The sequence below is a fragment of the Oncorhynchus nerka genome, linkage group LG9b, assembly GCF_034236695.1.
Source record: "Oncorhynchus nerka isolate Pitt River linkage group LG9b, Oner_Uvic_2.0, whole genome shotgun sequence".
Lineage (NCBI taxonomy): Eukaryota > Metazoa > Chordata > Actinopteri > Salmoniformes > Salmonidae > Oncorhynchus > Oncorhynchus nerka.
The window spans coordinates 51252135-51280112 of NC_088424.1; the positions used below are offsets into that span (position 1 = coordinate 51252135).

The 27978-nt window shown below is 47.0% G+C and overlaps 1 protein-coding gene across 1 annotated transcript in view; it reads left to right on the top strand.

Moving 5' to 3' along the window:
* Positions 1–26452, top strand: part of st6galnac3 (ST6 (alpha-N-acetyl-neuraminyl-2,3-beta-galactosyl-1,3)-N-acetylgalactosaminide alpha-2,6-sialyltransferase 3) — a 194799-nt gene extending 168347 nt beyond the window's left edge. The window contains exons 3-4 of the mRNA XM_065013831.1: positions 12387–12494; positions 24190–26452. Coding sequence (XP_064869903.1) covers positions 12387–12494; positions 24190–24379 — 298 coding nt within the window. The 3' untranslated portion in view covers positions 24380–26452. The remainder of the gene's footprint in view (positions 1–12386; positions 12495–24189) is intronic.
* The last annotated feature ends 1526 nt before the right edge of the window (positions 26453–27978 follow it).

The following is a 27978-nucleotide window of genomic DNA, read 5'->3' on the forward strand; positions in this document are numbered from 1 at the left end:
ATGTCTCCTGTTTGCTGATGATCTGGTGCTTCTGTCCCCAACCAAGGAGGGCCTAAAGCAGCACCCACAGATTCTGACAGAGCTGGGCCCTGACATACTTGGGCCCTGACAGACTTGGGCCCTGACAGACCTGGGCCCTGACAGACCTGGGCCCTGACAGTAAATCTCAGTAAGACGAAATATAACGGTGTTCCAAAAAAGGTCCAGTTGCCAGGACCACAAATGACAAATTCCATCTTCTATGCCGTAGAGCACAATTATGTTTTACATACCTCTTCCTTAACCTCGGCACCACAGGTAACTTCATCAAAGCTGTGAACGATCTGAAAGACAAGGCAAGAATGGCCTTTGATGCCATCAAAAGGAACCTAAAATTTGACATACCAATTAGGATCTGGCTAAAAATACTTGAGTCATTGCCCTTTATGGTTGTGAGGTCTGGGGTCCGCTCACCAACCAATAATTCACAAAATGGGACAAACCCCAAATAATGCAGAATTAGGCCGACACCTGCCAATGATAAACATCCTGAAAAGAAACGTTCAATTCTACCTAAAAGGAAGTGCCGAACCTTCCATAACAAAGCCATCACCTACAGAAAGTTGAAGCTGGAGAAGAGTCCCCTTAGCAAGCTGGTCCTGGGACTCTGTTCACAAACACACCCTACAGAGAGATGAACCTGGAGAAGAGTCCCCTTAGCAAGCTGGTCCTGAGACTCTGTTCACAAACACACCCTACAGAGAGATGAACCTGGAGAAGAGTCCCCTTAGCAAGCTGGTCCTGGGACTCTGTTCACAAACACACCCTACAGAGAGATGAACCTGGAGAAGAGTCCCCTTAGCAAGCTGGTCCTGGGGCTCTGTTCACAAACACAAACACACCCTACAGAGAGATGAACCTGGAGAAGAGTACCCTAAGCAAGCTGGTCCTGGGGCTCTGTTCACAAACACACCCTACAGAGAGATGAACCTGGAGAAGAGTCCCCTTAGCAAGCTGGTCCTGGGACTCTGTTCACAAACACACCCTACAGAGAGATGAACCTGGAGAAGAGTCCCCTAAGCAAGCTGGTCCTGGGGCTCTGTTCACAAACACACCCTACAGAGAGATGAACCTGGAGAAGAGTCCCCTTAGCAAGCTGGTCCTGAGACTCTGTTCACAAACACACCTTACAGAGAGATGAACCTGGAGAAGAGTCCCCTTAGCAAGCCGGTCCTGGGGCTCTGTTCACAAACACACCCTACAGAGAGATGAACCTGGAGAAGAGTCCCCTAAGCAAGCTGGTCCTGGGGCTCTGTTCACAAACACACCCTACAGAGAGATGAACCTGGAGAAGAGTCCCCTTAGCAAGCTGGTCCTGAGACTCTGTTCACAAAAAGACCCCACAGAGCTCCAGGACAGCAACACAGTTAGACCCAAGCAAATCATGAGAAAACTAAAAGATAATTACTTATTATTTTTACAGGGACAGTGCACATTAATCAACGTTTCAGTAAAAGAGATGGTTTTAGCCAGCTGGCTAATTTTAAACCTCAGTCCCTGGGCAGGTTATTAAAAACAATAACAATATAGACAATCATTGAGTAGTGAGCACACGCAAAACAAAGGACAAGCAAGACGTAGCATACAGACAGAGCAACATAGGACAAGCAAGACGTAGCATACAGACAGAGCAACATAGGACAAGCAAGACGTAGCATACAGACAGAGCAACATAGGACAAGCAAGACGTAGCATACAGACAGAGCAACCTAGAACAAGCCAGATGTAGCATACAGACAGAGCAACATAGAACAAGACAGATGTAGCATACAGACAGAGCAACATAGAACAAGCCAGATGTAGCATACAGACAGAGCAACATAGAACAAGCCAGACGTAGCATACAGACAGAGCAACATAGGACAAGCAAGACGTAGCATACAGACAGAGCAACAAAGGACAAGCAAGACGTAGCATACAGACAGAGCAACATAGGACAAGCCAGACGTAGCATACAGACAGAACAACATAGAACAAGCCAGATGTAGCATACAGACAGAGCAACATAGAACAAGCCAGATGTAGCGTACAGACAGAGCAACATAGAACAAGCAAGACATAGCATACAGACAGAGCAACATAGAACAAAGCAACAAGACAAAATCCAAAAAGCAACAAAGTGTTAGGGTTAGAATTATGGTTAGAGGTTTAGGGTTAGGGGTTAGTTGTTAGGTTTAGGGTTAGGATTAGGGGTTAGTTGTTAGGTTTAGGGTTAGGGGTTAGGTTTAGGGTTATGATTATGGTTAGGGGTTAGGTTAAGGGTTAGAATTATGGTTAGGGGTTCGTTTTAGGGTTAGGATTAGGGTTTAGGGTTATGATTATGGTTAGGTTTAGGGTTATGATTATGGTTAGGTTTATGATTATGGTTAGGGGTTAGGTTTAGGGTTATGATTATTATGGTTAGGGGTTAGGTTTAGGGTTATGAATATGGTTAGGGGTTAGGTTTAGGGTTATGATAATGGTTAGGGGTTAGGTTTAGGGTTATGATTATGGTTAGGGTTTAGGGTTATGATTATGGTTAGGGGTTAGGTTTAGGGTTATGATTATGGTTAGGGGTTAGGTTTAGGGTTATGAATATGGTTAGGGGTTAGGTTTAGGGTTATGAATATGGTTAGGGGTTAGGTTTAGGGTTAGGATTATGTTAGGTTTATGATTATGGTTAGGGGTTAGGTTTAGGGTTATGAATATGGTTAGGGGTTAGGTTTAGGGTTATGATAATGGTTAGGGGTTAGGTTTAGGGTTATGAATATGGTTAGGGGTTAGGTTTAGGGTTATGATAATGGTTAGGGGTTAGGTTTAGGGTTATGATTATGGTTAGGGGTTCGGTTTAGGGTTATGATTATGGATTATGCTCCAGTTTCAACTGTTCTGCCTTATTATTATTGGACCATGCTGGTCATTTATAAACATTTGAACATCTTGGCCATGTTCTGTTATAATCTCCACCCGGCACAGACAGAAGAGGACTGGCCACCCCTCATAGCCTGGTTCCTCTCTATGTTTCTTTCTAGGTTTTGGCCTTTCTAGGGAGTTTTTCCTAGCCGCCGTGCTTCTACACCTGCATTGCTTGCTGTTTGGGGTTTTAGGCTGGGTTTCTGTACAGCACTTTGAGATATCAGCTGATGTACGAAGGGCTATATAAATACATTTGATTTGATTTCATTTGATTTGTTAGGTTTAGGGTTATGATTATGGTTAGGGGTTAGGTTTAGGGTTATGATTATGGTTAGGGGTTAGGTTTAGGGTTACGATTATGGTTAGGGGTTAGGTTTAGGGTTATGATTATGGTTAGGGGTTAGGTTTAGGGTTAGAATTATGGTTATGGGTTAGTTTTAGGGTTATGATTATGGTTAGGGGTTAGGTTTAGGGTTATGATTATGGTTAGGGGTTCGTTTTAGGGTTAGGATTAGGGGTTAAGCGAAGTAGGATTTTGAATGGGCCTCAATTGTTTGGTCCCTACAAGGATAGTAAAACAAAAGTGTGTGTTTGTTGGGGGCCCTGGGCCCTATAGTGAAGGATCTAGGACAAGGTCAGACCCTGGGCCCTATAGTGAAGAATCCAGGACATGGTCAGACCCTGGGCCCTATAGTGAAGTATCCAGGACATGGTCAGACCCTGGGCCCTATAGTGAAGTATCCAGGACATGATCAGACCCTGGGCCCTATAGTGAAGTATCCAGGACATGATCAGACCATGGGCCCTATAGTGAAGTATCCAGGACATGGTCAGCCCCTGGGCCCTATAGTGAAGTATCCAGCACATAGTCAGCCCCTGGGCCCTATAGTGAAGTATCTAGGACATGGTCAGGCCCTGGGCCCTATAGTGAGAGTATCTAGGACATGGTCAGACCCTGGGCCCTATAGTGAAGTATCCAGGACATGGTCAGACCCTGGGCCTTATAGTGAAGTATCCAGGACATGATCAGACCCTGGGCCCTATAGTGAAGTATCCAGGACATGGTCAGCCCCTGGGCCCTATAGTGAAGTATCCAGGACATGGTCAGCCCCTGGGCCCTATAGTGAAGTATCCAGCACATAGTCAGCCCCTGGGCCCTATAGTGAAGTATCTAGGACATGGTCAGGCCCTGGGCCCTATAGTGAGAGTATCTAGGACATGGTCAGACCCTGGGCCCTATAGTGAAGTATCCAGGACATGGTCAGACCCTGGGCCTTATAGTGAAGTATCCAGGACATGATCAGACCCTGGGCCCTATAGTGAAGTATCCAGGACATGGTCAGACCCTGGGCCCTATAGTGAAGTATCCAGGACATGGTCAGCCCCTGGCCCTATAGTGAGCCCCTGGGCCCTATAGTGAAGTATCCAGGACATGGTCAGACCCTGGGCCCTATAGTGAAGTATCCAGGACATGGTCAGCCCCTGGGCCCTATAGTGAAGTATCCAGGACATGGTCAGCCCCTGGGCCCTATAGTGAAGTATCCAGGACATGGTCAGCCCCTGGGCCCTATAGTGAAGTATCCAGCACATAGTCAGCCCCTGGGCCCTATAGTGAAGTATCTAGGACATGGTCAGGCCCTGGGCCCTATAGTGAGAGTATCTAGGACATGGTCAGACCCTGGGCCCTATAGTGAAGTATCCAGGACATGGTCAGACCCTGGGCCCTATAGTGAAGTATCCAGGACATGGTCAGCCCCTGGGCCCTATAGTGAAGTATCCAGCACATAGTCAGCCCCTGGGCCCTATAGTGAAGTATCTAGGACATGGTCAGGCCCTGGGCCCTATAGTGAGAGTATCTAGGACATGGTCAGACCCTGGGCCCTATAGTGAAGTATCCAGGACATGGTCAGACCCTGGGCCTTATAGTGAAGTATCCAGGACATGATCAGACCCTGGGCCCTATAGTGAAGTATCCAGGACATGGTCAGCCCCTGGGCCCTATAGTGAAGTATCCAGGACATGGTCAGACCCTGGGCCCTATAGTGAAGTATCCAGGACATGGTCAGCCCCTGGGCCCTATAGTGAAGTATCCAGCACATAGTCAGCCCCTGGGCCCTATAGTGAAGTATCTAGGACATGGTCAGGCCCTGGGCCCTATAGTGAGAGTATCTAGGACATGGTCAGACCCTGGGCCCTATAGTGAAGTATCCAGGACATGGTCAGACCCTGGGCCCTATAGTGAAGTATCTAGGACATGGTCAGGCCCTGGGCCCTATAGTGAGAGTATCTAGGACATGGTCAGACCCTGGGCCCTATAGTGAAGTATCTAGGACATGGTCAGACCCTGGGCCCTATAGTGAAGTATCCAGGACATGGTCAGCCCCTGGGCCCTATAGTGAAGTATCCAGGACATGGTCAGACCCTGGGCCCTATAGTGAAGTATCCAGGACATGGTCAGCCCCTGGGCCCTATAGTGAAGTATCCAGGACATGGTCAGCCCTGGGCCCATGGTCATAGTGAAGTATCCAGGACATGGTCAGCCCCTGGGCCCTATAGTGAAGTATCCAGCACATAGTCAGACCCTGGGCCCTGGGCCCTAGACCCTAGTGAAGTATCTAGGACATGGTCAGGCCCTGGGCCCAGGACATAGTGAGTGAGTATCTAGGACATGGTCAGACCCTGGGCCCTATAGTGAAGTATCCAGGACATGGTCAGACCCTGGGCCTTATAGTGAAGTATCCAGGACATGATCAGACCCTGGGCCCTATAGTGAAGTATCCAGGACATGGTCAGCCCCTGGGCCCTATAGTGAAGTATCCAGGACATGGTCAGACCCTGGGCCCTATAGTGAAGTATCCAGGACATGGTCAGCCCCTGGGCCCTATAGTGAAGTATCCAGCACATAGTCAGCCCCTGGGCCCTATAGTGCCCTATAGTCCCAGGAAGTATCTAGGACATGGTCAGGCCCTGGGCCCTATAGTGAGAGTATCTAGGACATGGTCAGACCCTGGGCCCTATAGTGAGTGAAGTATCCAGGACATGGTCAGACCCTGGGCCCTATAGTGAAGTATCAGGACATGGTCAGGCCCTGGGCCCTATAGTGAGAGTAGTGAGAGTATCTAGGACATGGTCAGACCCTGGGCCCTATAGTGAAGTATCTAGGACATGGTCAGCCCCTGGGCCCTATAGTGAAGTATCCAGGACATGGTCAGCCCCTGGGCCCTATAGTGAAGTATCCAGGACATGGTCAGACCCTGGGCCCTATAGTGAAGTATGGGCCCCAGGACATGGTCAGACCCTGGGCCCTTATAGTGAAGTATCCAGGACATGATCAGACCCTGGGCCCTATAGTGAAGTATCCAGGACATGGTCAGCCCCTGGGCCCTATAGTGAAGTATCCAGGACATGGTCAGACCCTGGGCCCTATAGTGAAGTATCCAGGACATGGTCAGCCCCTGGGCCTAGGCCCTATAGTGAAGTATCCAGCACATAGTCAGCCCCTGGGCCCTATAGTGAAGTATCTAGGACATGGTCAGGCCCTGGGCCCTATAGTGAGAGTATCTAGGACATGGTCAGACCCTGGGCCCTATAGTGAAGTATCCAGGACATGGTCAGACCCTGGGCCCTATAGTGAAGTATCTAGGACATGGTCAGGCCCTGGGCCCTATAGTGAGAGTATCTAGGACATGGTCAGACCCTGGGCCCTATAGTGAAGTATCTAGGACATGGTCAGACCCTGGGCCCTATAGTGAAGTATCCAGGACATGGTCAGCCCCTGGGCCCTATAGTGAAGTATCCAGGACATGGTCAGACCCTGGGCCCTATAGTGAAGTATCCAGGACATGGTCAGACCCTGGGCCCTATAGTGAAGTATCCAGGACATGGTCAGACCCTGGGCCCTATAGTGAAGTATCCAGGACATGGTCAGACCCTGGGCCCTATAGTGAAGTATCTAGGACATGGTCAGACCCTGGGCCCTATAGTGAAGTATCCAGGACATGGTCAGGCCCTGGGCCCTATAGTGAAGTATCCAGGACATGGTCAGACCCTGGGCCCTATGGGGAGAGTATCTAGGACATGGTCAGCCCCTGGGCCCTATAGTGAAGTATCCAGGACATGTTCAGACCCTGGGCCCTATAGTGAGAGTATCTAGGACATGGTCAGACCCTGGTCCCTATAGTGAAGTATCCAGGACATGGTCAGACCCTGGGCCCTATAGTGAAGTATCCAGGACATGGTCAGACCCTGGGCCCTATAGTGAGAGTATCTAGGACATGGTCAGCCCCTGGGCCCTATGGGGAGAGTATCTAGGACATGGTCAGACCCTGGGCCCTATAGGGAGAGTATCTAGGACATAGACAGCCCCTGGGCCCTCTGGGGAGAGTATCTAGGACATGGTCAGACCCTGGGCCCTTTAGGGAGAGCATCTAGGACATGGTCAGACCCTGGGCCCTGTAGGGAGAGTATCTAGGACATGGTCAGCCCCTGGGCCCTATAGTGAGAGTATCTAGGACATGGTCAGACCCTGGGCCCTATAGGGAGAGTATCTAGGACATGGTCAACCCCTGGGCCCTATAGGGAGAGTATCTAGGACATGGTCAGCCCCTGGGCCCTGTAGGGAGAGTATCTAGGACATGGTCAGACCCTGGGCCCTATAGGGAGAGTATCCAGGACATGGTCATCCCCTGGGCCCTGTAGGGAGAGCATCTAGGACATGGTCAGCCCCTGGCCCCAATAAGCATTTTTCTACGGCTAGCCATGCTTTCCACCTGGCTACCCCTACCCCGGTCAACTGCCCGGCACCCTCCACAGCAACCCGCCAAAGCCCCCACCATTTCTCCTTCACCCAAATCCAGATAGCTGATGTTCTGAAAGTGCTGCAAAATCTGGACCCCTACAAATCAGCCGGGCTAGACAATCTGGACCCTCTCTTTCTAAAATGATCTGCCTATTACTAGCCTGTTCAACCTCTCTTTCGTATCGTCTGAGATTCCCAAAGATTGGAAAGCTGCCGCGGTCATCCCCCTCTTCAAAGGGGGTGACATTCTAGACCCAAACTGCTACAGACCTATATCTATCCTACCCTGTCTTTCTAAGGTCTTCGAAAGCCAAGTAAACAAACAGATTACCGAATCAAATCAAATCAAATCAAATGTATTTATATAGCCCTTCGTACATCAGCTGATATCTCAAAGTGCTGCACAGAAACCCAGCCCAAAACCCCAAACAGCAAGCAATGCAGGTGTAGAAGCACGGCGGCTAGGAAAAACTCCCCAGAAAGGCCAAAACCTAGGAAGAAACCTAGAGAGGAACCAGGCTATGTGGGGTGGCCAGTCCTCTTCTGGCTGTGCCGGGTGGAGATTATAACAGAACATGGCCAAGATGTTCAAATGTTCATAAATGACCAGCATGGTCGTATAATAATAAGGCAGAACAGTTTAAACTGGAGCAGCAGCACGGTCAGGTGGACCGGGGACAGCAAGGAGTCATCATGTCAGGTAGTCCTGGGGCATGGTCCTAGGGCTCAGGTCCTCCGAGAGAGAGAAAGAAAGTGAGAATTAGAGAGAGCATATGTGGGGTGGCCAGTCCTCTTCTGGCTGTGCTGGGTGGAGATTATAACAGAACATGGCCAAGATGTTCAAATGTTCATAAATGACCAGCATGGTCGAATAATAATAAGGCAGAACAGTTGAAACTGGAGCAGCAGCATGGCCACTGGGGACAGCAAGGAGTCATCATTCAGGTAGTCCTGGGACATGGTCCTGGCTCAGGTCAGTTGAAACTGGAGCAGCAGCACAGCCAGGTGGACTGGGGACAGCAAGGAGTCATCATGTCAGGTAGTCCTGGGACATGGTCCTAGGGCATGGAAACTGGAGCAGCAGCACGGCCAGGTGGACTAGGAGCATGTCAGGTAGTCTGAGGCTCCTAGGGAGGTCCTCCGAGAGAGAGAAAGAAAGAGAGAAGGAGAGAATTAGAGAACGCACACTTAGATTCACACAGGACACCGAATAGGACAGGAGAAGTACTCCACATATAACAAACTGACCCTAGCCCCCCGACACATAAACTACTGCAGCATAAATACTGGAGGCTGAGACAGGAGGGGTCAGGAGACACTGTGGCCACATCCGAGGACACCCCCGGACAGGGCCAAACAGGAAGGATATAACCCCACCCACTTTGCCAAAGCACAGCCCCCACACCACTAGAGGGATATCTTCAACCACCAACATACCATCCTGAGACAGGGCTGAGTATAGCCCACAAAGATCTCCGCCATGGCACAACCCAAGGGGGGGCGCCAACCCAGACAGGATGACCACATCAGTGAATCAACCCACTCAGGTGACGCACCCCTTCCAGGGACGGCATGAGAGAGCCCCAGTAAGCCAGTGACTCAGCCCCTGTAATAGGGTTAGAGGCAGAGAATCCCAGTGGAAAGAGGGGAACCGGCCAGGCAGAGACAGCAAGGGTGGTTCGTTGCTCCAGAGCCTTTCCGTTCACCTTCCCACTCCTGGGCCAGACTACACTCAATTATATGACCCACTGAAAAGATGAGTCTTCAGTAAAGACTTAAAGGTTGAGACCGAGTTTGCGTCTCTGACATGGGTAGGCAGACCGTTCCATAAAAATGGAGCTCTATAGGAGAAAGCCCTGCCTCCAGCTGTTTGCTTAGAAATTCTAGGGACAATTAGGAGGCCTGCGTCTTGTGACCGTAGCGTACGTGTAGGTATGTACGGCAGGACCAAATCAGAGAGATAGGTAGGAGCAAGCCCATGTAATGCTTTGTAGGTTAGCAGTAAAACCTTGAAATCAGCCCTTGCTTTGACAGGAAGCCAGTGTAGAGAGGCTAGCACTGGAGTAATATGATCAAATTCTTTGGTTCTAGTCAGGATTCTAGCAGCCGTATTTAGCACCAACTGAAGTTTATTTAGTGCTTTATCCGGGTAGCCGGAAAATAGAGCATTGCAGTAGTCTAACCTAGAAGTGACAAAAGCATGGATTAATTTTTCTGCATCATTTTTGGACAGAAAGTTTCTGATTTTTGCAATGTTACGTAGATGGAAAAAAGCTGTCCTTGAAATGGTCTTGATATGTTCTTCAAAAGAGAGATCAGGGTCCAGAGTAACGCCGAGGTCCTTCACAGTTTTATTTGAGACGACTGTACAACCATTAAGATTAATTGTCAGATTCAACAGAAGATCTCTTTGTTTCTTGGGACCTAGAACAAGCATCTCTGTTTTGTCCGAGTTTAAAAGTAGAAAGTTTGCAGCCATCCACTTCCTTATGTCTGAAACACATGCTTCTAGCAAGGGCAATTTTGGGGCTTCACCATGTTTCATTGAAATGTACACCTGTGTGTCATCCGCATAGCAGTGAAAGTTAACATTATGTTTTCGAATAACATCCCCAAGAGGTAAAATATAGAGTGAAAACAATAGTGAATCCCACTGTACCTTCTCCGCTATGCAATCTGGTTTCAGAGCTGGTCATGGGTGCACCTCCGCCACGCTCAAGGTCCTAAACGTCCTAAACGATAAGAGACAATACTGTGCAGCCGTATTCATCGACCTGGCCAAGGCTTTCGACTCTGTCAATCACCACATTCAGACCTTTAACAGAGTGACTGACAGAGTTGGTCTGCTCTGATGAAGGGCTTGAGGAGGAGGAGGTTATGAGAGAGATGGAGGGTGTTGATTGAATGTCAAGCCTTTAACAGGGTGAGAGAGTTGGTCTGCTCTGATGAAGGGCTGGAGGGGGCTGGCAAATAGGAGGTAGTGAGTGAAATGGCTGGAGGTGAGTCAGCAGCTTATCGTACTATACACACATCCCTGACCTGAGACCAGTGTAGCAGACTCATCCCCTGACAGCCTTGGTTTCTCAAATGATTGCCTCGCCTGGTTTACCAACTACTTCTCTGATAGAGTTCAGTGTGTCAAATCGGAGGGCCTGTTGTCCGGACCTCTGGCAGTCTCTATGGGGGTGCCACATAACGGGGTGCCACAGTGGTTCAGTGACTGGCTGCTGCATGGGACAGGCGACTCTCTCCCCAAGGGACCTCTGTATACATCAATGTCCTTAACGACCCGCTCTTGCTGTTACCTTCAGGGTGATTCTCTGATCCACCCTCGGTCCTTAATCTCAGACCCGATGGCACCTTCGGTCCTTAATCTCAGACCCGATGTCACCATTCTACAGTATATATTTTACAGGGCTCCGGGCAGCCGAGCGGAAATACTTCTGGACATCCTTTCACTCCCTCCTCTCTACATTTTCCCCTTCTTTGGACACTGTGTTAGGAAGCTCTTTAACCTTCTCCTCCCTCCTAACCTGCAGAGACATATTTTGGAGATCCTCGTTGAGTCAAACGACCGCTGGTTCTGCTCACACTGAGGATGAAAGACCTGCCCGCTTGAGACCAGAGAGGAGAGGAGAGGAGAGGTGGTTGTCTCTGATGTCTGAGTTTCAGATCGATTCGTTGCTGTTAAAGTAATGTGACTGGCTGGCACAGGGTTCCATCATTAAGTCGCACACGCACACACACACACGCACACAAGCACATAGAAGAAGATAAAATAGCTGATTCAATGTCAGACCTTTAACAGAGTGACTGACAGAGTTGGTCTGCTCTGATGAAGGGCTTGAGGAGGAGGAGGTGATGAGAGAGATGGAGGGTGTTGATTGAATGTCAAGCCTTTAACAGGGTGAGAGAGTTGGTCTGCTCTGATGAAGGGCTGGAGGGGGCTGATTTAGATGCACTACTGTTCCACTGGATGTCATAAGGTGAATGCACCAATTTGTAAGTCGCTCTGGATAAGAGTGTCTGCTAAATGACGTAAATGTAAATGTAAATGTTATATATATATATATATATATATATATATATATATGTTTACCATGAAATGCTTTGTTACTGAGGCAATATATATATATACAGCATATATTTAATATGTATATATATATATATATACAGTATATATTTAATATGTATATATATATATATATACAGTATATATTTAACATGTATGTATATATATATATATATATATATATATATATATATATCTATATATATATATATACAGTATATATTTAACATGTATGTATATATATATATATATATATATATATATATATATATACAGTATATATTTAATATATATATTTTTCATTTAACCTTTATTTAACACGACAAGTCAGTTATTAAGAACACATTTTTATTTACATTGACGGCCTACCGGGGAACATAAGGCATTGACCTCCAACAACCAACCATGAAGTGAAAGAAAAGGTTTCTGTGTGATTAGTGATCTCACCCCTTGTCTCTCTGTCTCTCTCCGTGTGTGCGTGCACGCGTGTGCGTGTGTGCGTGCGTGTATGCGTGTGTGTGTGCACGCGTGTGTGCGTGCGTGTATGCGTGTGTGTGTGTATATATGTGTGTGTGTGTGTAGGATCCAGTCTGGTTCGTACCTCAGTACCGGTTGGTTCACTCTGATCCTGGCCATGGACATGTGTAAAGAGATCCACATCTACGGCATGATCAACGACACCTACTGCAAGTAAGACACTGACTGACTGACTGACTGATGGATGGATTGATTGATTGACTGATGGATGGATTGATTGATTGATTGATGGATTGATGAATGGATGGATGGATTGATGGATGGATTGATGGATGGATTAATTGATTGATTGATGGATTGATTGATTGTTTGATGGATGGATTAATTGATTGATTGATGGATGGATTGGTGATTGATTGATTGAATTGATGGATTGATGGATGGATTGATTGATTGATTGATTGATTGATGAATTGATGGATTGATGGATGGATTGATTGATTGATGGATGGATGGATGGATGGATTGATGGATGGATGGATGGATTAATTGATTGATGGACGGATTGATGGATTGATTGATTGATTGATGGATGGATGGATGGATTGATTGATGGATTGATTGAGTGATGGATTGATTGATTGATTGATTGATGGATGGATTGATGGATTGATTGATGGATGGATGGATTGATTGATGGATTGATGGATTGATTGATGGATGGATTGATTGATTGATTGATTGATGGATGGATTGATGGATTGATTGATTGGATGGATTGATTGATTGATGGATGGATTGAGTGATGGATTGATTGATTGATGGATGGATTCATTAACTTTACTGGAATGCACACAGAAACAATAAGTTTCCAGACATTAAAATGGCACCATGTCCCTATTCCTTTCACCAGAGCCCATTTTGGATACAGTCACAACCTATTTGTCACCCTATTCCCTACATAGTGCACTACTTTTAGACCAGAGCCCTATGGAACCCTATTCCCTACATAGTGCACTACTTTTAGACCAGAGCCCGAAGGCACCATATTCCCTACATAGTGCACTACTTTTAGACCAGAGCCCTATGGAACCCTATTCCCTACATAGTGCATTACTTTAGACCTCAGGTGTCTCCGGAAGGTGGTGATTGACTCCGCTGTCCTGGCGTCGTGAGGGAGTTTGTTCCACCATAGGGGCCAGAGCAGCGAACAGTTTTGACTGGGCTGAGCGGGAGCTGTACTTCCTCAGTGGTAGGGAGGCGAGCAGGCCAGAGGTGGATGAAACGCAGTGCCCTTGTTTGGGTGTAGGGCCTGATCAGAGCCTGGAGGTAGTGAGTGCCGTTCCCCTCACAGCTCCGTAGGCAAGCACCATGGTCTTAGCGGATGCGACTTCAACTGGAAGCCAGTGGGGAGAGCGGAGGAGCGGGGTGACGTGAGAACTTGGGAAGGTTGAACACCAGACGGGCTGCGGCGTTCTGGATGAGTTGTAGGGGTTTAATGGCACAGGCAGGAGCCCAGCCAGCAGCGAGTTGCAGTAATCCAGACGGGAGATGACAAGTGCCTGGATTAGGACCTGCGCCGCTTCCTGTGTGAGGCAGGGTCGTACTCTGCGGATGTTGTAGAGCATGAACCTACAGGAACGGGCCACCGCCTTGATGTTATTTGAGAACGACAGGGTGTTGTCCCAGGATCACGCCAAGGTTCTTAGCGCTCTGGGACGAGGACACAATGGAGTTGTCAGCCGTGATGGCGAGATCATGGAACGGGCAGTCCTTCCCCGGGAGGAAGAGCAGCTCCGTCTTGCCGAGGTTCAGCTTGAGGTGATGATCCGTCATCCACACTGATATGTCTGCCAGACATGCAGAGATGCGATTCGCCACCTGGTCGTCAGAAGGGGGAAAGGGAAGATTAATTGTGTGTCGTCTGCATAGCAATGATAGGAGAGACCATGTGAGGTTATGACAGAGCCAAGTGACTTGGTGTATAGCGAGAATAGGAGAGGGCCTAGAACAGAGCCCTGGGGACACCAGTGGTGAGCACGTGGTGAGAGACGGATTCTCGCCACGCCACCTGGTAGGAGCGACCTGTCAGGTAGGACGCAATCCAAGCGTGGGCCGCGCCGGAGATGCCCAACTCGGAGAGGGTGGAGAGGAGGATCTGATGGTTCACAGTATCGAAGGCAGCCGATAGGTCTAGAAGGATGAGAGCAGAGGAGAGAGAGTTAGCTTTAGCAGTGCGGAGCGCCTCCGTGATACAGAGAAAGAGCAGTCTCAGTTGAATGACTAGTCTTGAAACCTGACTGATTTGGATCAAGAAGGTCATTCTGAGAGAGATAGCGGGAGAGCTGGCCAGGACGGCACGTTCAAGAGTTTTGGAGAGAAAAGAAAGAAGGGATACTGGTCTGTAGTTGTTGACATCGGAGGGATCGAGTGTAGGTTTTTTCAGAAGGTGCAACTCTCGCTCTCTTGAAGACGGGAGGGGCGTAGCCAGCGGTCAGGGATGAGTTGATGAGCGAGTGAGGTAAGGGAGAAGGTCACGGAGATGGTCTGGAGAAGAGAGGAGGGGATAGGGTCAAGCGGGCAGGTTGTTGGGCGGCCGGCCGTCACAAGAGCCGCGAGATGTCATCTGGAGAGAGGGGAGAAAGAGGTCAGAGCACAGGGTAGGGCAGTGTGAGCAGAACCAGCGGTGTCGTTTGACTTAGCAAACGAGGATCGGATGTCGTCGACCTTCTTTTCAAAATGGTTGACGAAGTCATCTGCAGAGAGGGAGGAGGGGGGAGGGGAGGAGGATTCAAGAGGGAGGAGAAGGTGGCAAAGAGCTTCCTAGGGTTAGAGGCAGATGCTTGGAATTTAGAGTGGTAGAAAGTGGCTTTAGCAGCAGAGACAGAGGAGGAAAATGTAGAGAGGAGGGAGTGAAAGGATGCCAGGTCTGCAGGGAGGCGATTTTCCTCCATTTCCGCTCGGCTGCCCGGAGCCCTGTTCTGTGAGCTCGCAATGAGTCGTCGAGCCACGGAGCGGGAAGGGAGGACCGAGCCGGCCTGGAGGATAGGGGACATAGAGAGTCAAAGGATGCAGAAAGGGAGGAGAGGAGGGTTGAGGAGGCAGAATCAGGAGATAGGTTGGAGAAGGTTTGAGCAGAGGGAAGAGATGATAGGATGGAAGAGGGAGAGAGTAGCGGGGGAGAGAGCGCGAAGGTTGGGACGGCGATACCATCCGAGTAGGGGCAGTGTGGGGAAGTGTTGGATGAGAGCGAGAGGGAAAAGGATACAAGGTAGTGGTCGGAGACTTGGAGGGAGTTGCAATGAGGTTAGTGGAGGAACAGCATCTAGTAAAGATGAGGTCGAGCGTATTGCCTGCCTTGTGAGTAGGAAGGTGAGAGGGTGAGGTCAAAGAGGAGAGGAGTGGAAAAGGAGGCAGAGAGGAATGAGTCAAAGGTAGACGTGGGGAGGTTAAAGTCGCCCAGAACTGTGAGAGGTGAGCCGTCCTCAGGAAAGGAGCTTATCAAGGCATCAAGCTCATTGATGAACTCTCCGAGGGAACCTGGAGGGCGATAAATGATAAGGATGTTAAGCTTGAAAGGGCTGGTAACTGTGACAGCATGGAATTCAAAGGAGGCGATAGACAGATGGGTAAGGGGAGAAAGAGAGAATGACCACTTGGGAGAGATGAGGATCCCGGTGCCACCACCCCGCTGACCAGAAGCTCTCGGGGTGTGCGAGCACGTGGGCGGACGAAGAGAGAGCAGTAGGAGTAGCGGTGTTGTCTGTGGTGATCCATGTTTCCGTCAGAGCCAAGAAGTCGAGGACTGGAGGAGACATAGGCTGAGATGAACTCTGCCTTGTTGGCCGCAGATCGGCAGTTCCAGAGGCTACCGGAGACCTGGAACTCCACGTGGGTCGTGCGCGCTGGGACCACCAGATTAGGGTGGCTGCGGCCATGCGGTGTGGAGCGTTTGTATGGTCTGTGCAGAGAGGAGAGAACAGGGATAGACAGACACATAGTTGACAGGCTAGAGAAGAGGCTACGCTAATGCAGAGGAGATTGGAATGACAAGTGGACTACACGTCTCGAATGTTCAGAAAGTTAAGCTTACGTAGCAGAATCTAATTGACTAAAATGATTAAAATGATAGAGTACTGCTGGGGTAGGCTAGCTGCGTTGTTGACACTACCCTAATCAAGTCGTACCGTTGAGTGTGAAGTTTCTACAATGCTGCTTATCGGGAGCTAGCTGGCTAGCTAGCAGTGTTGGTTACGTTACGTTGCGTAGGAGAACGACAATAGCTGGCTAGCTAACCTAGAAAATCGCTCTAGACTACACAATTATCTTTGAAACAAAGACGGCTATGTAGCTAGCTATGTAGCTAGCTACGATCAAACAAATCACACCGTTGGGACTGAAATGAAATGAAGTGAAAAAGTGATACTACCTGTGGAGCGACGCGAATGCGACCGGAATGCGAAAGTTCTATTCAGTAGACGTTGGCTGGCTATTGGCTAGCTAGGAGTGTCTCCTACGTTAAGGACGACAAAATAGCTGGCTAGCTAACCTCGGTGAATTAAGATAATCACTCTAAGACTACACACTCTAAACTACACAATTATCTTGGATACGAAGACAGCAAAGACAACTATGTAGCTATCTAATACTACACTAATCAAGTCGTTCGGTTGAGTGTGATAGTTACTACAGTGCTACGGTAGCCGGTGAACGTATGCTAGCTGCTAGGCAGATAGGAGGGCGACGAAATACGATAATAACGCAATTATCACTCTAAGACTCCACACTCTAAGCTACACAATTATCTTGGATACGAAGACAGCAAAGACAACTATGTAGCTAGCTATGTAGCTAGCTAACACTACACTAATCACGACGTTCAGTTGAGTGTGATAGTACTACAGTGCTACGGTAGACGGTGAACGTGTTGGACAGATAGGAGACGACGAAATACGATAATTACGCAATTATCTTTGATACAACGACGACTATGTAGCTAGCTAAGAGGAAATTGCTAAGATTAGACAAATCAGACCGTTGTACTATAATGAAATGTAATGAAATGTAATGAAAAAGTTATACAACCTGCAGACCGAAGCGCGGATGCGACCAGATCGCTCCAACCCGGAAGACCAGACCAGAGCCCTATAGAACCCTATTCCCTACATAGTGCACTACTTTAGACCAGAAGCTTATGGGTGTCCCTATGGGCCCTGGTCAAAACTTGTGCAGTACATAGGGAATAGTTTGCCGTTTGAGACTTCCTAATAAATATAATTATGTCTCCATACTTAGGATACTGTGGAGGTTAGCTGTCTGGTCTCATTCACATCAGATACCGTGGAGGTTAGCCGCCTGGTCTCATTCTCAGTAGATAATGTGGAGGTTAGCTGTCTGGTCTCATTCTCAGTAGGTACTGTGGAGGTTAGCTGCCTGGTCTCATTCTCAGTAGATACTGTGGCGGTTAGCTGCCTGGTCTCATTCTCAGTAGATACTGTGGAGGTGAACTGCCTGGTCTCATTCTCAGTAGATACTGTGGAGGTTAGCTGCCTGGTCTCATTCTCAGTAGATACTGTGGAGGTTAGCTGTCTGGTCTCATTCTCAGTAGATACTTAGGAGGTTAGCTGTCTGGTCTCATTCTGAGTAGATACTGTTGAGGTTGGCTGTCTGATCTCATTCTCAGTAGATACTGTGGAGGTTAGCTGTCTGGTCTCATTCTCAGTAGATACTGTGGAGGTTAGCTGTCTGGTCTCATTCTCAGTAGATACTTAGGAGGTTAGCTGTCTGGTCTCATTCTGAGTAGATACTGTGGAGGTTAGCTGTCTGGTCTCATTCTCATCAGATACTGTGGAGGTTAGCTGTCTGGTCTCATTCTCAGTAGATACTGTGGAGGTTAGCTGTCTGGTCTCATTCTCAGTTGATTCTGTGGAGGTTAGCTGCCTGGTCTCATTCTCAGTAGATACTGTGGAGGTTAGCTGTCTGGGCTCATTCACAGTAGATTCTGTGAAGGTTAGCTGCCTGGTCTCATTCTCAGTAGATACTGTGGAGGTTAGCTGCCTGGTCTCATTCTCAGTAGATACTGTGGAGGTTAGCCGCCTGGTCTCATTCTCAGTAGATAATGTGGAGGTTAGCTGTCTGGTCTCATTCTCAGTAGGTACTGTGGAGGTTAGCTGCCTGGTCTCATTCTCAGTAGATACTGTGGCGGTTAGCTGCCTGGTCTCATTCTCAGTAGATACTGTGGAGGTGAACTGCCTGGTCTCATTCTCAGTAGATACTGTGGAGGTTAGCTGCCTGGTCTCATTCTCAGTAGATACTGTGGAGGTTAGCTGTCTGGTCTCATTCTCAGTAGATACTTAGGAGGTTAGCTGTCTGGTCTCATTCTGAGTAGATACTGTTGAGGTTGGCTGTCTGATCTCATTCTCAGTAGATACTGTGGAGGTTAGCTGTCTGGTCTCATTCTCAGTAGATACTGTGGAGGTTAGCTGTCTGGTCTCATTCTCAGTAGATACTTAGGAGGTTAGCTGTCTGGTCTCATTCTGAGTAGATACTGTGGAGGTTAGCTGTCTGGTCTCATTCTCATCAGATACTGTGGAGGTTAGCTGTCTGGTCTCATTCTCAGTAGATACTGTGGAGGTTAGCTGTCTGGTCTCATTCTCAGTAGATACTGTGGAGGTTAGCTGCCTGGTCTCATTCTCAGTTGATTCTGTGGAGGTTAGCTGCCTGGTCTCATTCTCAGTAGATACTGTGGAGGTTAGCTGTCTGGGCTCATTCACAGTAGATTCTGTGAAGGTTAGCTGCCTGGTCTCATTCTCAGTAGATACTGTGGAGGTTAGCTGCCTGGTCTCATTCTCAGTAGATACTGTGGAGGTTAGCTGTCTGGTCTCATTCTCAGTAGATACTGTGGAGGTTAGCTGTCTGGTCTCATTCTCAGTAGATACTGTGGAGGTTAGCTGCCTGGTCTCATTCTCAGTTGATTCTGTGGAGGTTAGCTGCCTGGTCTCATTCACATCAGATACCGTGGAGGTTAGCCGCCTGGTCTCATTCTCAGTAGATAATGTGGAGGTTAGCTGTCTGGTCTCATTCTCAGTAGGTACTGTGGAGGTTAGCTGCCTGGTCTCATTCTCAGTAGATACTCTGGCGGTTAGCTGACTGGTCTCATTCTCAGTAGATACTCTGGAGGTTAGCTGCCTGGTCTCATTCTCAGTAGATACAGTGCCTTGCGAAAGTATTCGGCCCCCTTGAACTTTGCGACCTTTTGCCACATTTCAGGCTTCAAACATAAATATATAAAACTGTATTTTTTTGTGAAGAATCAACAACAAGTGGGACACAATCATGAAGTGGAATGACATTTATTGGATATTTCAAACTTTTTTAACAAATCAAAAACTGAAAAATTGGGCGTGTGGTAGAAAGGATTATCCACATGTACCGAGCAGCTCATGTTATAGACAGAAGCATGCTACATGGCAGACCAATCAGAACTCATCTCTCAGCATGTCCAGCCCATTTATTATCCCAGCCAATCATGGCTAGTGGGAAGGTTCCTCTATGTGTCTGTGGCTAAACCAACTAGGCTCGTAATTACTTTTTACAGATCGCATAGAAGTTTTTTTATCAAGGCACATGAAAATTAACATGTTCCAGAAGAAAACACATTTAGATAAATAAATATAGAAATTTAAAAAATAAATAAATTTAAAAAACGTTCAAATGCCTCTCCTGTGATGTAGTGACGTACGACATACATAGCTTCTTGAAACAGGTCACAAATATTGTTGTTCCAGCTGTTTGAAGCTACAAAACCGAAAGGAAAAGACGAAAGAACAGACCTGGAAGCATAGAAATAGTGAGCAGTAGAACAGACCTGGAAGCATAGAAATAGTGAGCAGTAGAACAGACCTGGAAGCATAGAAATAGTGAGCAATAGAACAGACCTGGAAGCATAGAAATAGTGAGCAGTAGAACAGACCTGGAAGCATAGAAATAGTGAGCAGTAGAACAGACCTGGAAGCATAGAAATAGTGAGCAGTAGAACAGACCTGGAAGCATAGAAATAGTGAGTAGTAGAACAGACCTGGAAGCATAGAAATAGTGAGTAGTAGAACAGACCTGGAAGCATAGAAATAGTGAGCAGTAGAACAGAACATCTTCAAGTAGAATGACAATTCATTTTCTCAGGTCGCGCAAAAAGGTGTAAAAAAAAGGTGTAAAAAATTGGCACTTCAAAAAACACATTCTTCATTTAAAAAAATCCTCTGTCAGCTGTCTGACTTGCCCTAGGGACTTCAAAGCCTCCAATCTACATTATTCCATGCCTAGGAAATTAAAGGCCGATTTACTTACAGGTATCTCTGTAAACACCAAAGGAGGGTCCAAAGTTTACCATCTTTGAACGGGTTTGACAACTTGTCATTTTAAATCTTAAAAGTGATATTAGGTAAGCCGAAGCTTAGTCAAATCAAATCCAATTTTATTCGTCACATGCGCCTAATACAACAGGTGTAGTAGACCTCACAGTGAAATGCTGAATACAACAGGTGTAGGTAGACCTCACAGTGAAATGCTGAATACAACAGGTGTAGTAGACCTCACAGTGAAATGCTGAATACAACAGGTGTAGTAGACCTTACAGTGAAATGCTGAATACAACAGGTCTAGGTAGACCTTACAGTGAAATGCTGAATACAACAGGTGTAGTAGACCTGACAGTGAAATGCTGAATACAACAGGTGTAGTAGACCTTACAGTGAAATGCTGAATACAACAGGTGTAGTAGACCTCACATTGAAATGCTGATTTATTGACATGTAGGTAGAGTTATTAAAGTGACAACAGAGAGTAGCAGCGGTGTAAAAGATGATGGGGGGGGGTGGGTAGTCTCGGTAGCCATTTGATTAGGGCATAGCGGGATTTCTTAGAAGCGTCCGGATAAGTGTCCCGCTCCTTGAAAGCGGCAGCTCTAGCCTTTAGCTCGATGTTGCTAGACTATCTTACCTGTATACATCATCATGCATGATGGATGCGTCTCCCTGTCACGGATGCGATGCCACGGTTGCCCTTAGTTTGAAGATGTAATCCGGAGACAGGTGTTCTCTCCATCTCCTTAGCTATCATACTATAATTAACTGATTTCAAAACTCAGTCCTCCAGAAAGGGGAGAGCAACACTTATACAGCTCCACTACATGATCCATTTTTTGAAAAGCAGCGTTCTACAGGATTACCAACACAGACTGACCAGCTCAAATAGACAGAAGCCTTCTACAGTGGGGCAAAAAAGTATTTAGTCAGCTACCAATTGTGCAAGTTCTCCCACTTAAAAAGATGAGAGAGGCCTGTAATTTTCATCATAGGTACACTTCAACTATGACAGACAAAATGAGGGGGAAAAATCCAGAAAATCACATTGTAGATTTTTAATGAATTTATTTGCAAATTATGGTGGGAGAACTTGTGGGAGAACTTGCACAAGTGGGAGAACTTGCACAAGTGGTGGCTGACTAAATGCTTTTTCCCCACTGTATATGGCAGACCAATCCGAACTCCTTTCTCGGCATGTCCAGCCCACTCATTATCTCAGCCAATCTTGGCTAGTGTGAAGGTTGCTGACAAGGCTCGTAATTTAACAATGTTATTCATATTTACAGATGGCATACAAGTTTGTTAAGTTCACATGTTCCAGTAGGCATTTCTGCAAGAAGAAAAAAAACGCATTTTGATTTATTTTTTAATAAAAAAAAAAATGTCTCTCCTGTGAAGTCATTATTTGGAACATACACCTAGTTTCCTGAAACGGGTCACATATGACCAAAGACGTTGGAGAAGTGGTTTATCCATACATCTCCATTTTGGACAGTTAGCTCTTAATGTCGTTGTTTGTTCAGTGTTTTACAATTTTCCCAGAAGTGACCTGATTCTATGGATTCTTCAATCACAATGAGCTGCTTCCTTTGTGTTTGTTCTGTATTTCTGTTTTAATGTTCCCTAAGGTAAAGGCGTATGTTCTGGTTTTCTGTGGTTTCTCAATTTCTTCGCACTCTTCATCAAACCATTTAACATTGCAGGTACATTTTCTTAGGTTTTTAGCTTGAATTTCTAACCTCTCTGGGATATGTGGGATGGTAGCGTCCCACCTGTCAACAGCCAGTGAAATTGCAGGGCGCCAAATTCAAAACAACAGAAACCCCATAATTACAATTCCTCAAACATACAAGTATTTTTCACCATTTTAAAGATAAACTTGTTGTAAATCCAGCCAGTGTCCGATATCAAAAAGGCTTTATGACGAAAGCAAACCAAACGATTATGTTAGGTCAGAGCCAAGTCACAGAAAAACACAGACATTTTTCCAGCCAAAGAGAGGAGTCACAAAAATCAGAAATAGATAGAATTAATCACTAACCTTTGATGATCTTCATCAGATGACACTCATAGAACTTCATGTTACACAATACATGTATGTTTTCTTCGGTAAAGTTCATATTTATATAAATAAATCTCAGTATACATTGGCACGTTATGTTCAGTAGTTCCAAAACATGCAGTGATTATGCAGAGAGCCACATCAATTTACAGAAATACTCATAATAAATAATAATAAACGTTGATCAAAGATACAAGTGTTATACACACTAGATAAACTTCTCCTTAATGCAACCGCTGTGTCAGATTTTAAAAAATCTTTACGTAAAAAGCAAACCATGCAATAATCTGAGTACGGCACTCAGAGCCCAAACAAGCCAAAAAGATATCCGCCATTTTGTGCAGTCAATAGAAGTCAGAAATAACATTATAAATAATCACTTACCTTTGATGATCTTCATCAGAATGCACTCCCATGAATCCCAGTTCCACAATAAATGTTTGTTTTTGTTCGTTAATGTCCATCATTTATGTCCAAATAGCTTCTTTTGTTAGCGCGTTTGGTAAACAAATCCAAACTCACGAAGCGCGTTCACTAGGAGCAGACGAAATGTCAAAACGTTCCGTTACAGTCTGTAGAAACATGTCAAACGATGTATAGAATCAATCTTTAGGATGTTTTTATCATGAATCTTCAATAATGTTCCAACCGGAGAATTCCTTTGTCTTTAGAAATGCAATGGAACAGAGCTTGCTCTCACGTGAACGAGCGTGGCCAGCTCATGGCTCTCTGCCAGACACCTGACTCATTCGCCTCTCATTCCTCTCTCACTTCACAGTAGAAGCCTGAAACAACGTTCTAAAGACGGTTGACATCTAGTGGAAGCCTTAGGAAGTGCAACATGACCCATATCCCACTGTATCTTCAATAGGATAAGAGTTGAAAAAAACGACCAACCTCAGATTTCCCACTTCCTGGTTGGATTACTTCTCAGGTTTTTGTCTGCCATATGAGTTCTGTTATACTCACAGACATCCTTCAAACAGTTTTAGAAACTTCCGCGTGTTTTCTTTCCAAATCTACTAATTATATGCATATTCTAGCTTTTATGGCTGAGTAGCAAGCAGTTTAATTTGGGCACGCTTTTCATCCAAAATTCCCAATGCTGCCCCCTACCCTAGAGAAGTTTTACATTTTGATATGTTAACTGGTTAGTGGTTAAACTGTTCAGGCTTTCTACTGCTAAGTATACACCATCACTATTGCATGGAAACATTGTCTCTTTCACCCTCCCTCCCTCCCTCCCTCCCTCCCTCTCTCTCTCTCTCTCTCTCTCTCTCTCTCTCTCTCTCTCTCTCTCTGTCCCATCCACCCCGTCTCTCTCTCCCCCTACAACTCCCTCTCTCTCTCTCTCTATCTCTCTCTCTCTCTCTCCCCCCTCCTCCCAGGTCAGAGGGGTACCGTAAGGTCCCGTACCACTGTGATGAAGCCAGTAGTCGTGATGACTGTCTATAACCATCTCTCTCCTCCCCCCTCCTCCCAGGTCAGAGGGGTACCGTAAGGTCCCGTACCACTACTATGAAGCCGGTAGTCGTGATGAGTGTGCAGAGTATCTCCTCCACGAGAGCGCTCCGTACGGCGGCCACCGTTTCATCACAGAGAAGGCCGTCTTCGCCAAGTGGGCCAGAACACACACCATTAAGTTCTACAACCCGCCATGGAAACTGTCGTGACCCGGAGGGACCGCAGATAGCCGGGAGGTCTGGAGGAGGGCCATTATTGATGACATCACACAGCCGTGTCCACCTCATCATCCAGGGACAGGGAGAACGCAGGGCCGCTACCGTTACACCATAGCAGTGTCCCAAATGACACCCTCTCCCCTATATAGTGCACTATCGGGCCCTGGTCAAAAGTAATGCACTATATAGGCACGTCTCCCTCCCTTGGCGTTGTCTAGGTGTATATGACACTGAAATGTACAGTCAGAATGCGCACATCGTTCTGCAATCCCAGTCCGTCCATTACCACTGAGCCTGTAGTCTGAGGGGTTGTAATTCCCGTCCCACTGCTTGCCTGACTGTAGCACTGAAACCAGACACCCATCCTGGGCTGAAACGTAGATGGTAGAGGGTGGTCCCTCCATGTCCCTCCATGTCCTCACTGAGCCATGAACCAAGGCCTTCTGTTCACTAAAACAATCTGGCCACTGCAGGACAGGCTCATCCATCTATCCCATTAGAGAAACAACATGAAGAAGAAACTATTTCTCCACTCATTGAATGTCTGTTGTCATCTTCTAGAACTCTGTTGTCATCTTCTAGAACTCTGTTGACCTCTTCTAGAACTCTGTCATCTTCTAGAACTCTGTTAACCTTTTCTAGAACTCTGTTGACCTATTCCAGAACTTTGAGCTGGAGAAAATGTGATGTCCTAAAGGAGCTCCGGAGCAGGGGTCTTCTTGACCTCCAATCATCTGCTGCTTTGATGTTGTAAAGGTTGGTGAATGACAAAGGACGGATAGCTCAACGCAACAGATACGGGATAAGAAAAGAATGAAACCAACAAACTGTTCTTCATCTCTACAGTAGCTACACACAGACTGTCTCCCTAATGACACCCTATTCCCTACATAGTGCACTACTTTTGACCAGGGCCCTATAGGTAGTGCACTATGTAGGTAATAGGGTCCTTTAGATGTGCTGAAGCCCTGTACAGTACAGTATGTATCTCACAAGTCTGAACTCTCCAAGATGTTGTTATTCTATGTCAGTCTGGGTGTTGATAGAGGCCTGTTACCAATCTCTGACCAGCTACACTACTTTATTCTCCATCTGGCTGTACCCCCTTTCTGTCTGTCTGTCCACTTAGAATTATTGGCTACCAGGGGTGTCTCAAATGGTGCCCTATTCCCTATATAGAGCACTTCTTTAACCAGGGCCCATAGAGCACTTCTTTAAACAGGGCCCATAGAGCACTTCTTTAACCGGGGCCTATAGAGCTGACCATAGGGCACTTCTTTAACCAGGGCCTATAGAGCTGACCATAGGGCACTTCTTTAACCAAGGCCCATAGAGCTGACCATAGGGCACTTCTTTAACCAGGGCCCATAGAGCTGACCATAGGGCACTTATTTAACCAGGGTCCATAGGGCACTTCTTTAACCAGGGCCCATAGAGCTGACCATAGGGCACTTCTTTAACCAGGGCCCATAGAGCTGACCATAGGGCACTTCTTTAACTAGGGCCCATAGAGCTGACCATAGGGCACTTCTTTAACCAGGGTCCATAGGGCACTTCTTTAACCAAGGCCCATAGAGCACTTCTTTAACCAAGGCCCATAGAGCTGACCATAGGGCACTTCTTTAACCAAGGCCCATAGAGCTGACCATAGGGCACTTCTTTAACCAGGGCCCATAGGGCACTTCTTTAACCAGGGTCCATAGAGCTGACCATAGGGCACTTATTTAACCAGGGCTCATAGGGCACTTTTTTAAGCAGGGTCCATAGAGCTGACCATAGGGCACTTTAACCAGGGCCCTAGGGCTGACCATAAGGCTGACCATAGGGCTAACCATAAGGCTGACCATAGGGCTGACCATAAGGCTGACCATATGGCTGACCATAAGGCTGACCATAGGGCTGACCATAAGGCTGACCATAAGGCTGACCATAGGGCTGACCATAAGGCTGACCATAGGGCTGACCATAAGGCTGACCATAGGGCTGACCATAGGGCTGACCATAAGGCTGACCATAAGGCTGACCATGGGGCTGACCATAAGGCTGACCATAAGGCTGACCATAGGGCTGACCATAAGGCTGACCATAAGGCTGACCATAGGGCTGACCATAAGGCTGACCATAGGGCTGACCATAAGGCTGACCATAGGGCTGACCATAAGGCTGACCATAGGGCTGACCATAAGGCTGACCATAAGGCTGACCATGGGGCTGACCATAAGGCTGACCATAAGGCTGACCATAGGGCTGACCATAAGGCTGACCATATGGCTGACCATAAGGCTGACCATAAGGCTGACCATAGGGCTGACCATAAGGCTGACCATAAGGCTGACCATAGGGCTGACCATAAGGCTGACCATAAGGCTGACCATAGGGCTGACCATAGGGCTGACCATAAGGCTGACCATAAGGCTCTGGTCTAGAGTAATACACTGTATAGAGATTAGGGTGCTCTTTGGGACACAGACCATAAGGCTGAACATAGGGCTCTGGTCTAGAGTAATACACTGTATAGAGATTAGGGTGCTCTTTGGGTCACAGACCATAAGGCTGAACATAGGGCTCTGGTCTAGAGTAATACACTGTATAGAGATTAGGGTGCTCTTTGGGACACAAACCAGATGTGTTTATTTTGTCCTTCATCTGGTTTAGGAGACAAACAAACAGACTGGCAATGTTCCATTTCTTTTCTACATCATTAACAAACTGGGCTGAAATCCACGAGCAGAGCCAGAGCCTCCTTGGGTGTTACCATGGGGTCAATACTAACTTCCTCCAATGTTCACTTAGGGTGAGTCCCATGTGGCTCCCTATTCCCAACGTAGTGCACTCCGTTTACCCAGAGAGCCCTGTGGGGAACAGGGTGCCACTTGGAACGCAGTATTCTTCTCCCTTTGACATCAATGTGAAGACGTCACTCGATCGGTGTTGTTGTAACGTTAATGCCGTGAAAGGATCTCACGGCAGACAATGAGACCTTCCTGTCTCGGCAGGATAATGACAGCAGCACAGCCTGCCTGCTAGTCAGTTATTACAGAGCCTAAACGACCACCCTATTGCTTATACTGTATAGTGCACTACGTAGGGATCAGGGTTCCATTTGGTATGCATTCTAGGTAGTTCTCACCCTCTGTGCCATGTGATGTGCCGTCATTCGCTTGACAACGTGAGACCGTAACCCGGCAACTGCAGGCAGAGCTAGCTACTGTGCAATTTGAAATGTTTTGGTTTCTATGATACGGACGAAGAGACATGAAGATATTTACTGTATATGATGTCTGCAGTCAGAACCCTATCTATCTATCTATCTATCTATCTATCTATCTATCTATCTATCTATCTATCTATCTATCTATCTATCTATCTATCTATCTATCTATCTATCACAGGAGGTTGGTGGCACCTTAATTTGGGAGGATGGGCTCGTAGTAACGGCTGGAGAGGAATCAGTGGAATGGCATCAAGTACATCATACACATGGTTTCCATGGTTTCCAGGTGTTTGATGCCATTCCATTCACTCCATTCCAGCCATTATTATGAGCCGTTCTCCCCTCAACAGCCTCCACTGCTATCTCTCTCTCTCTC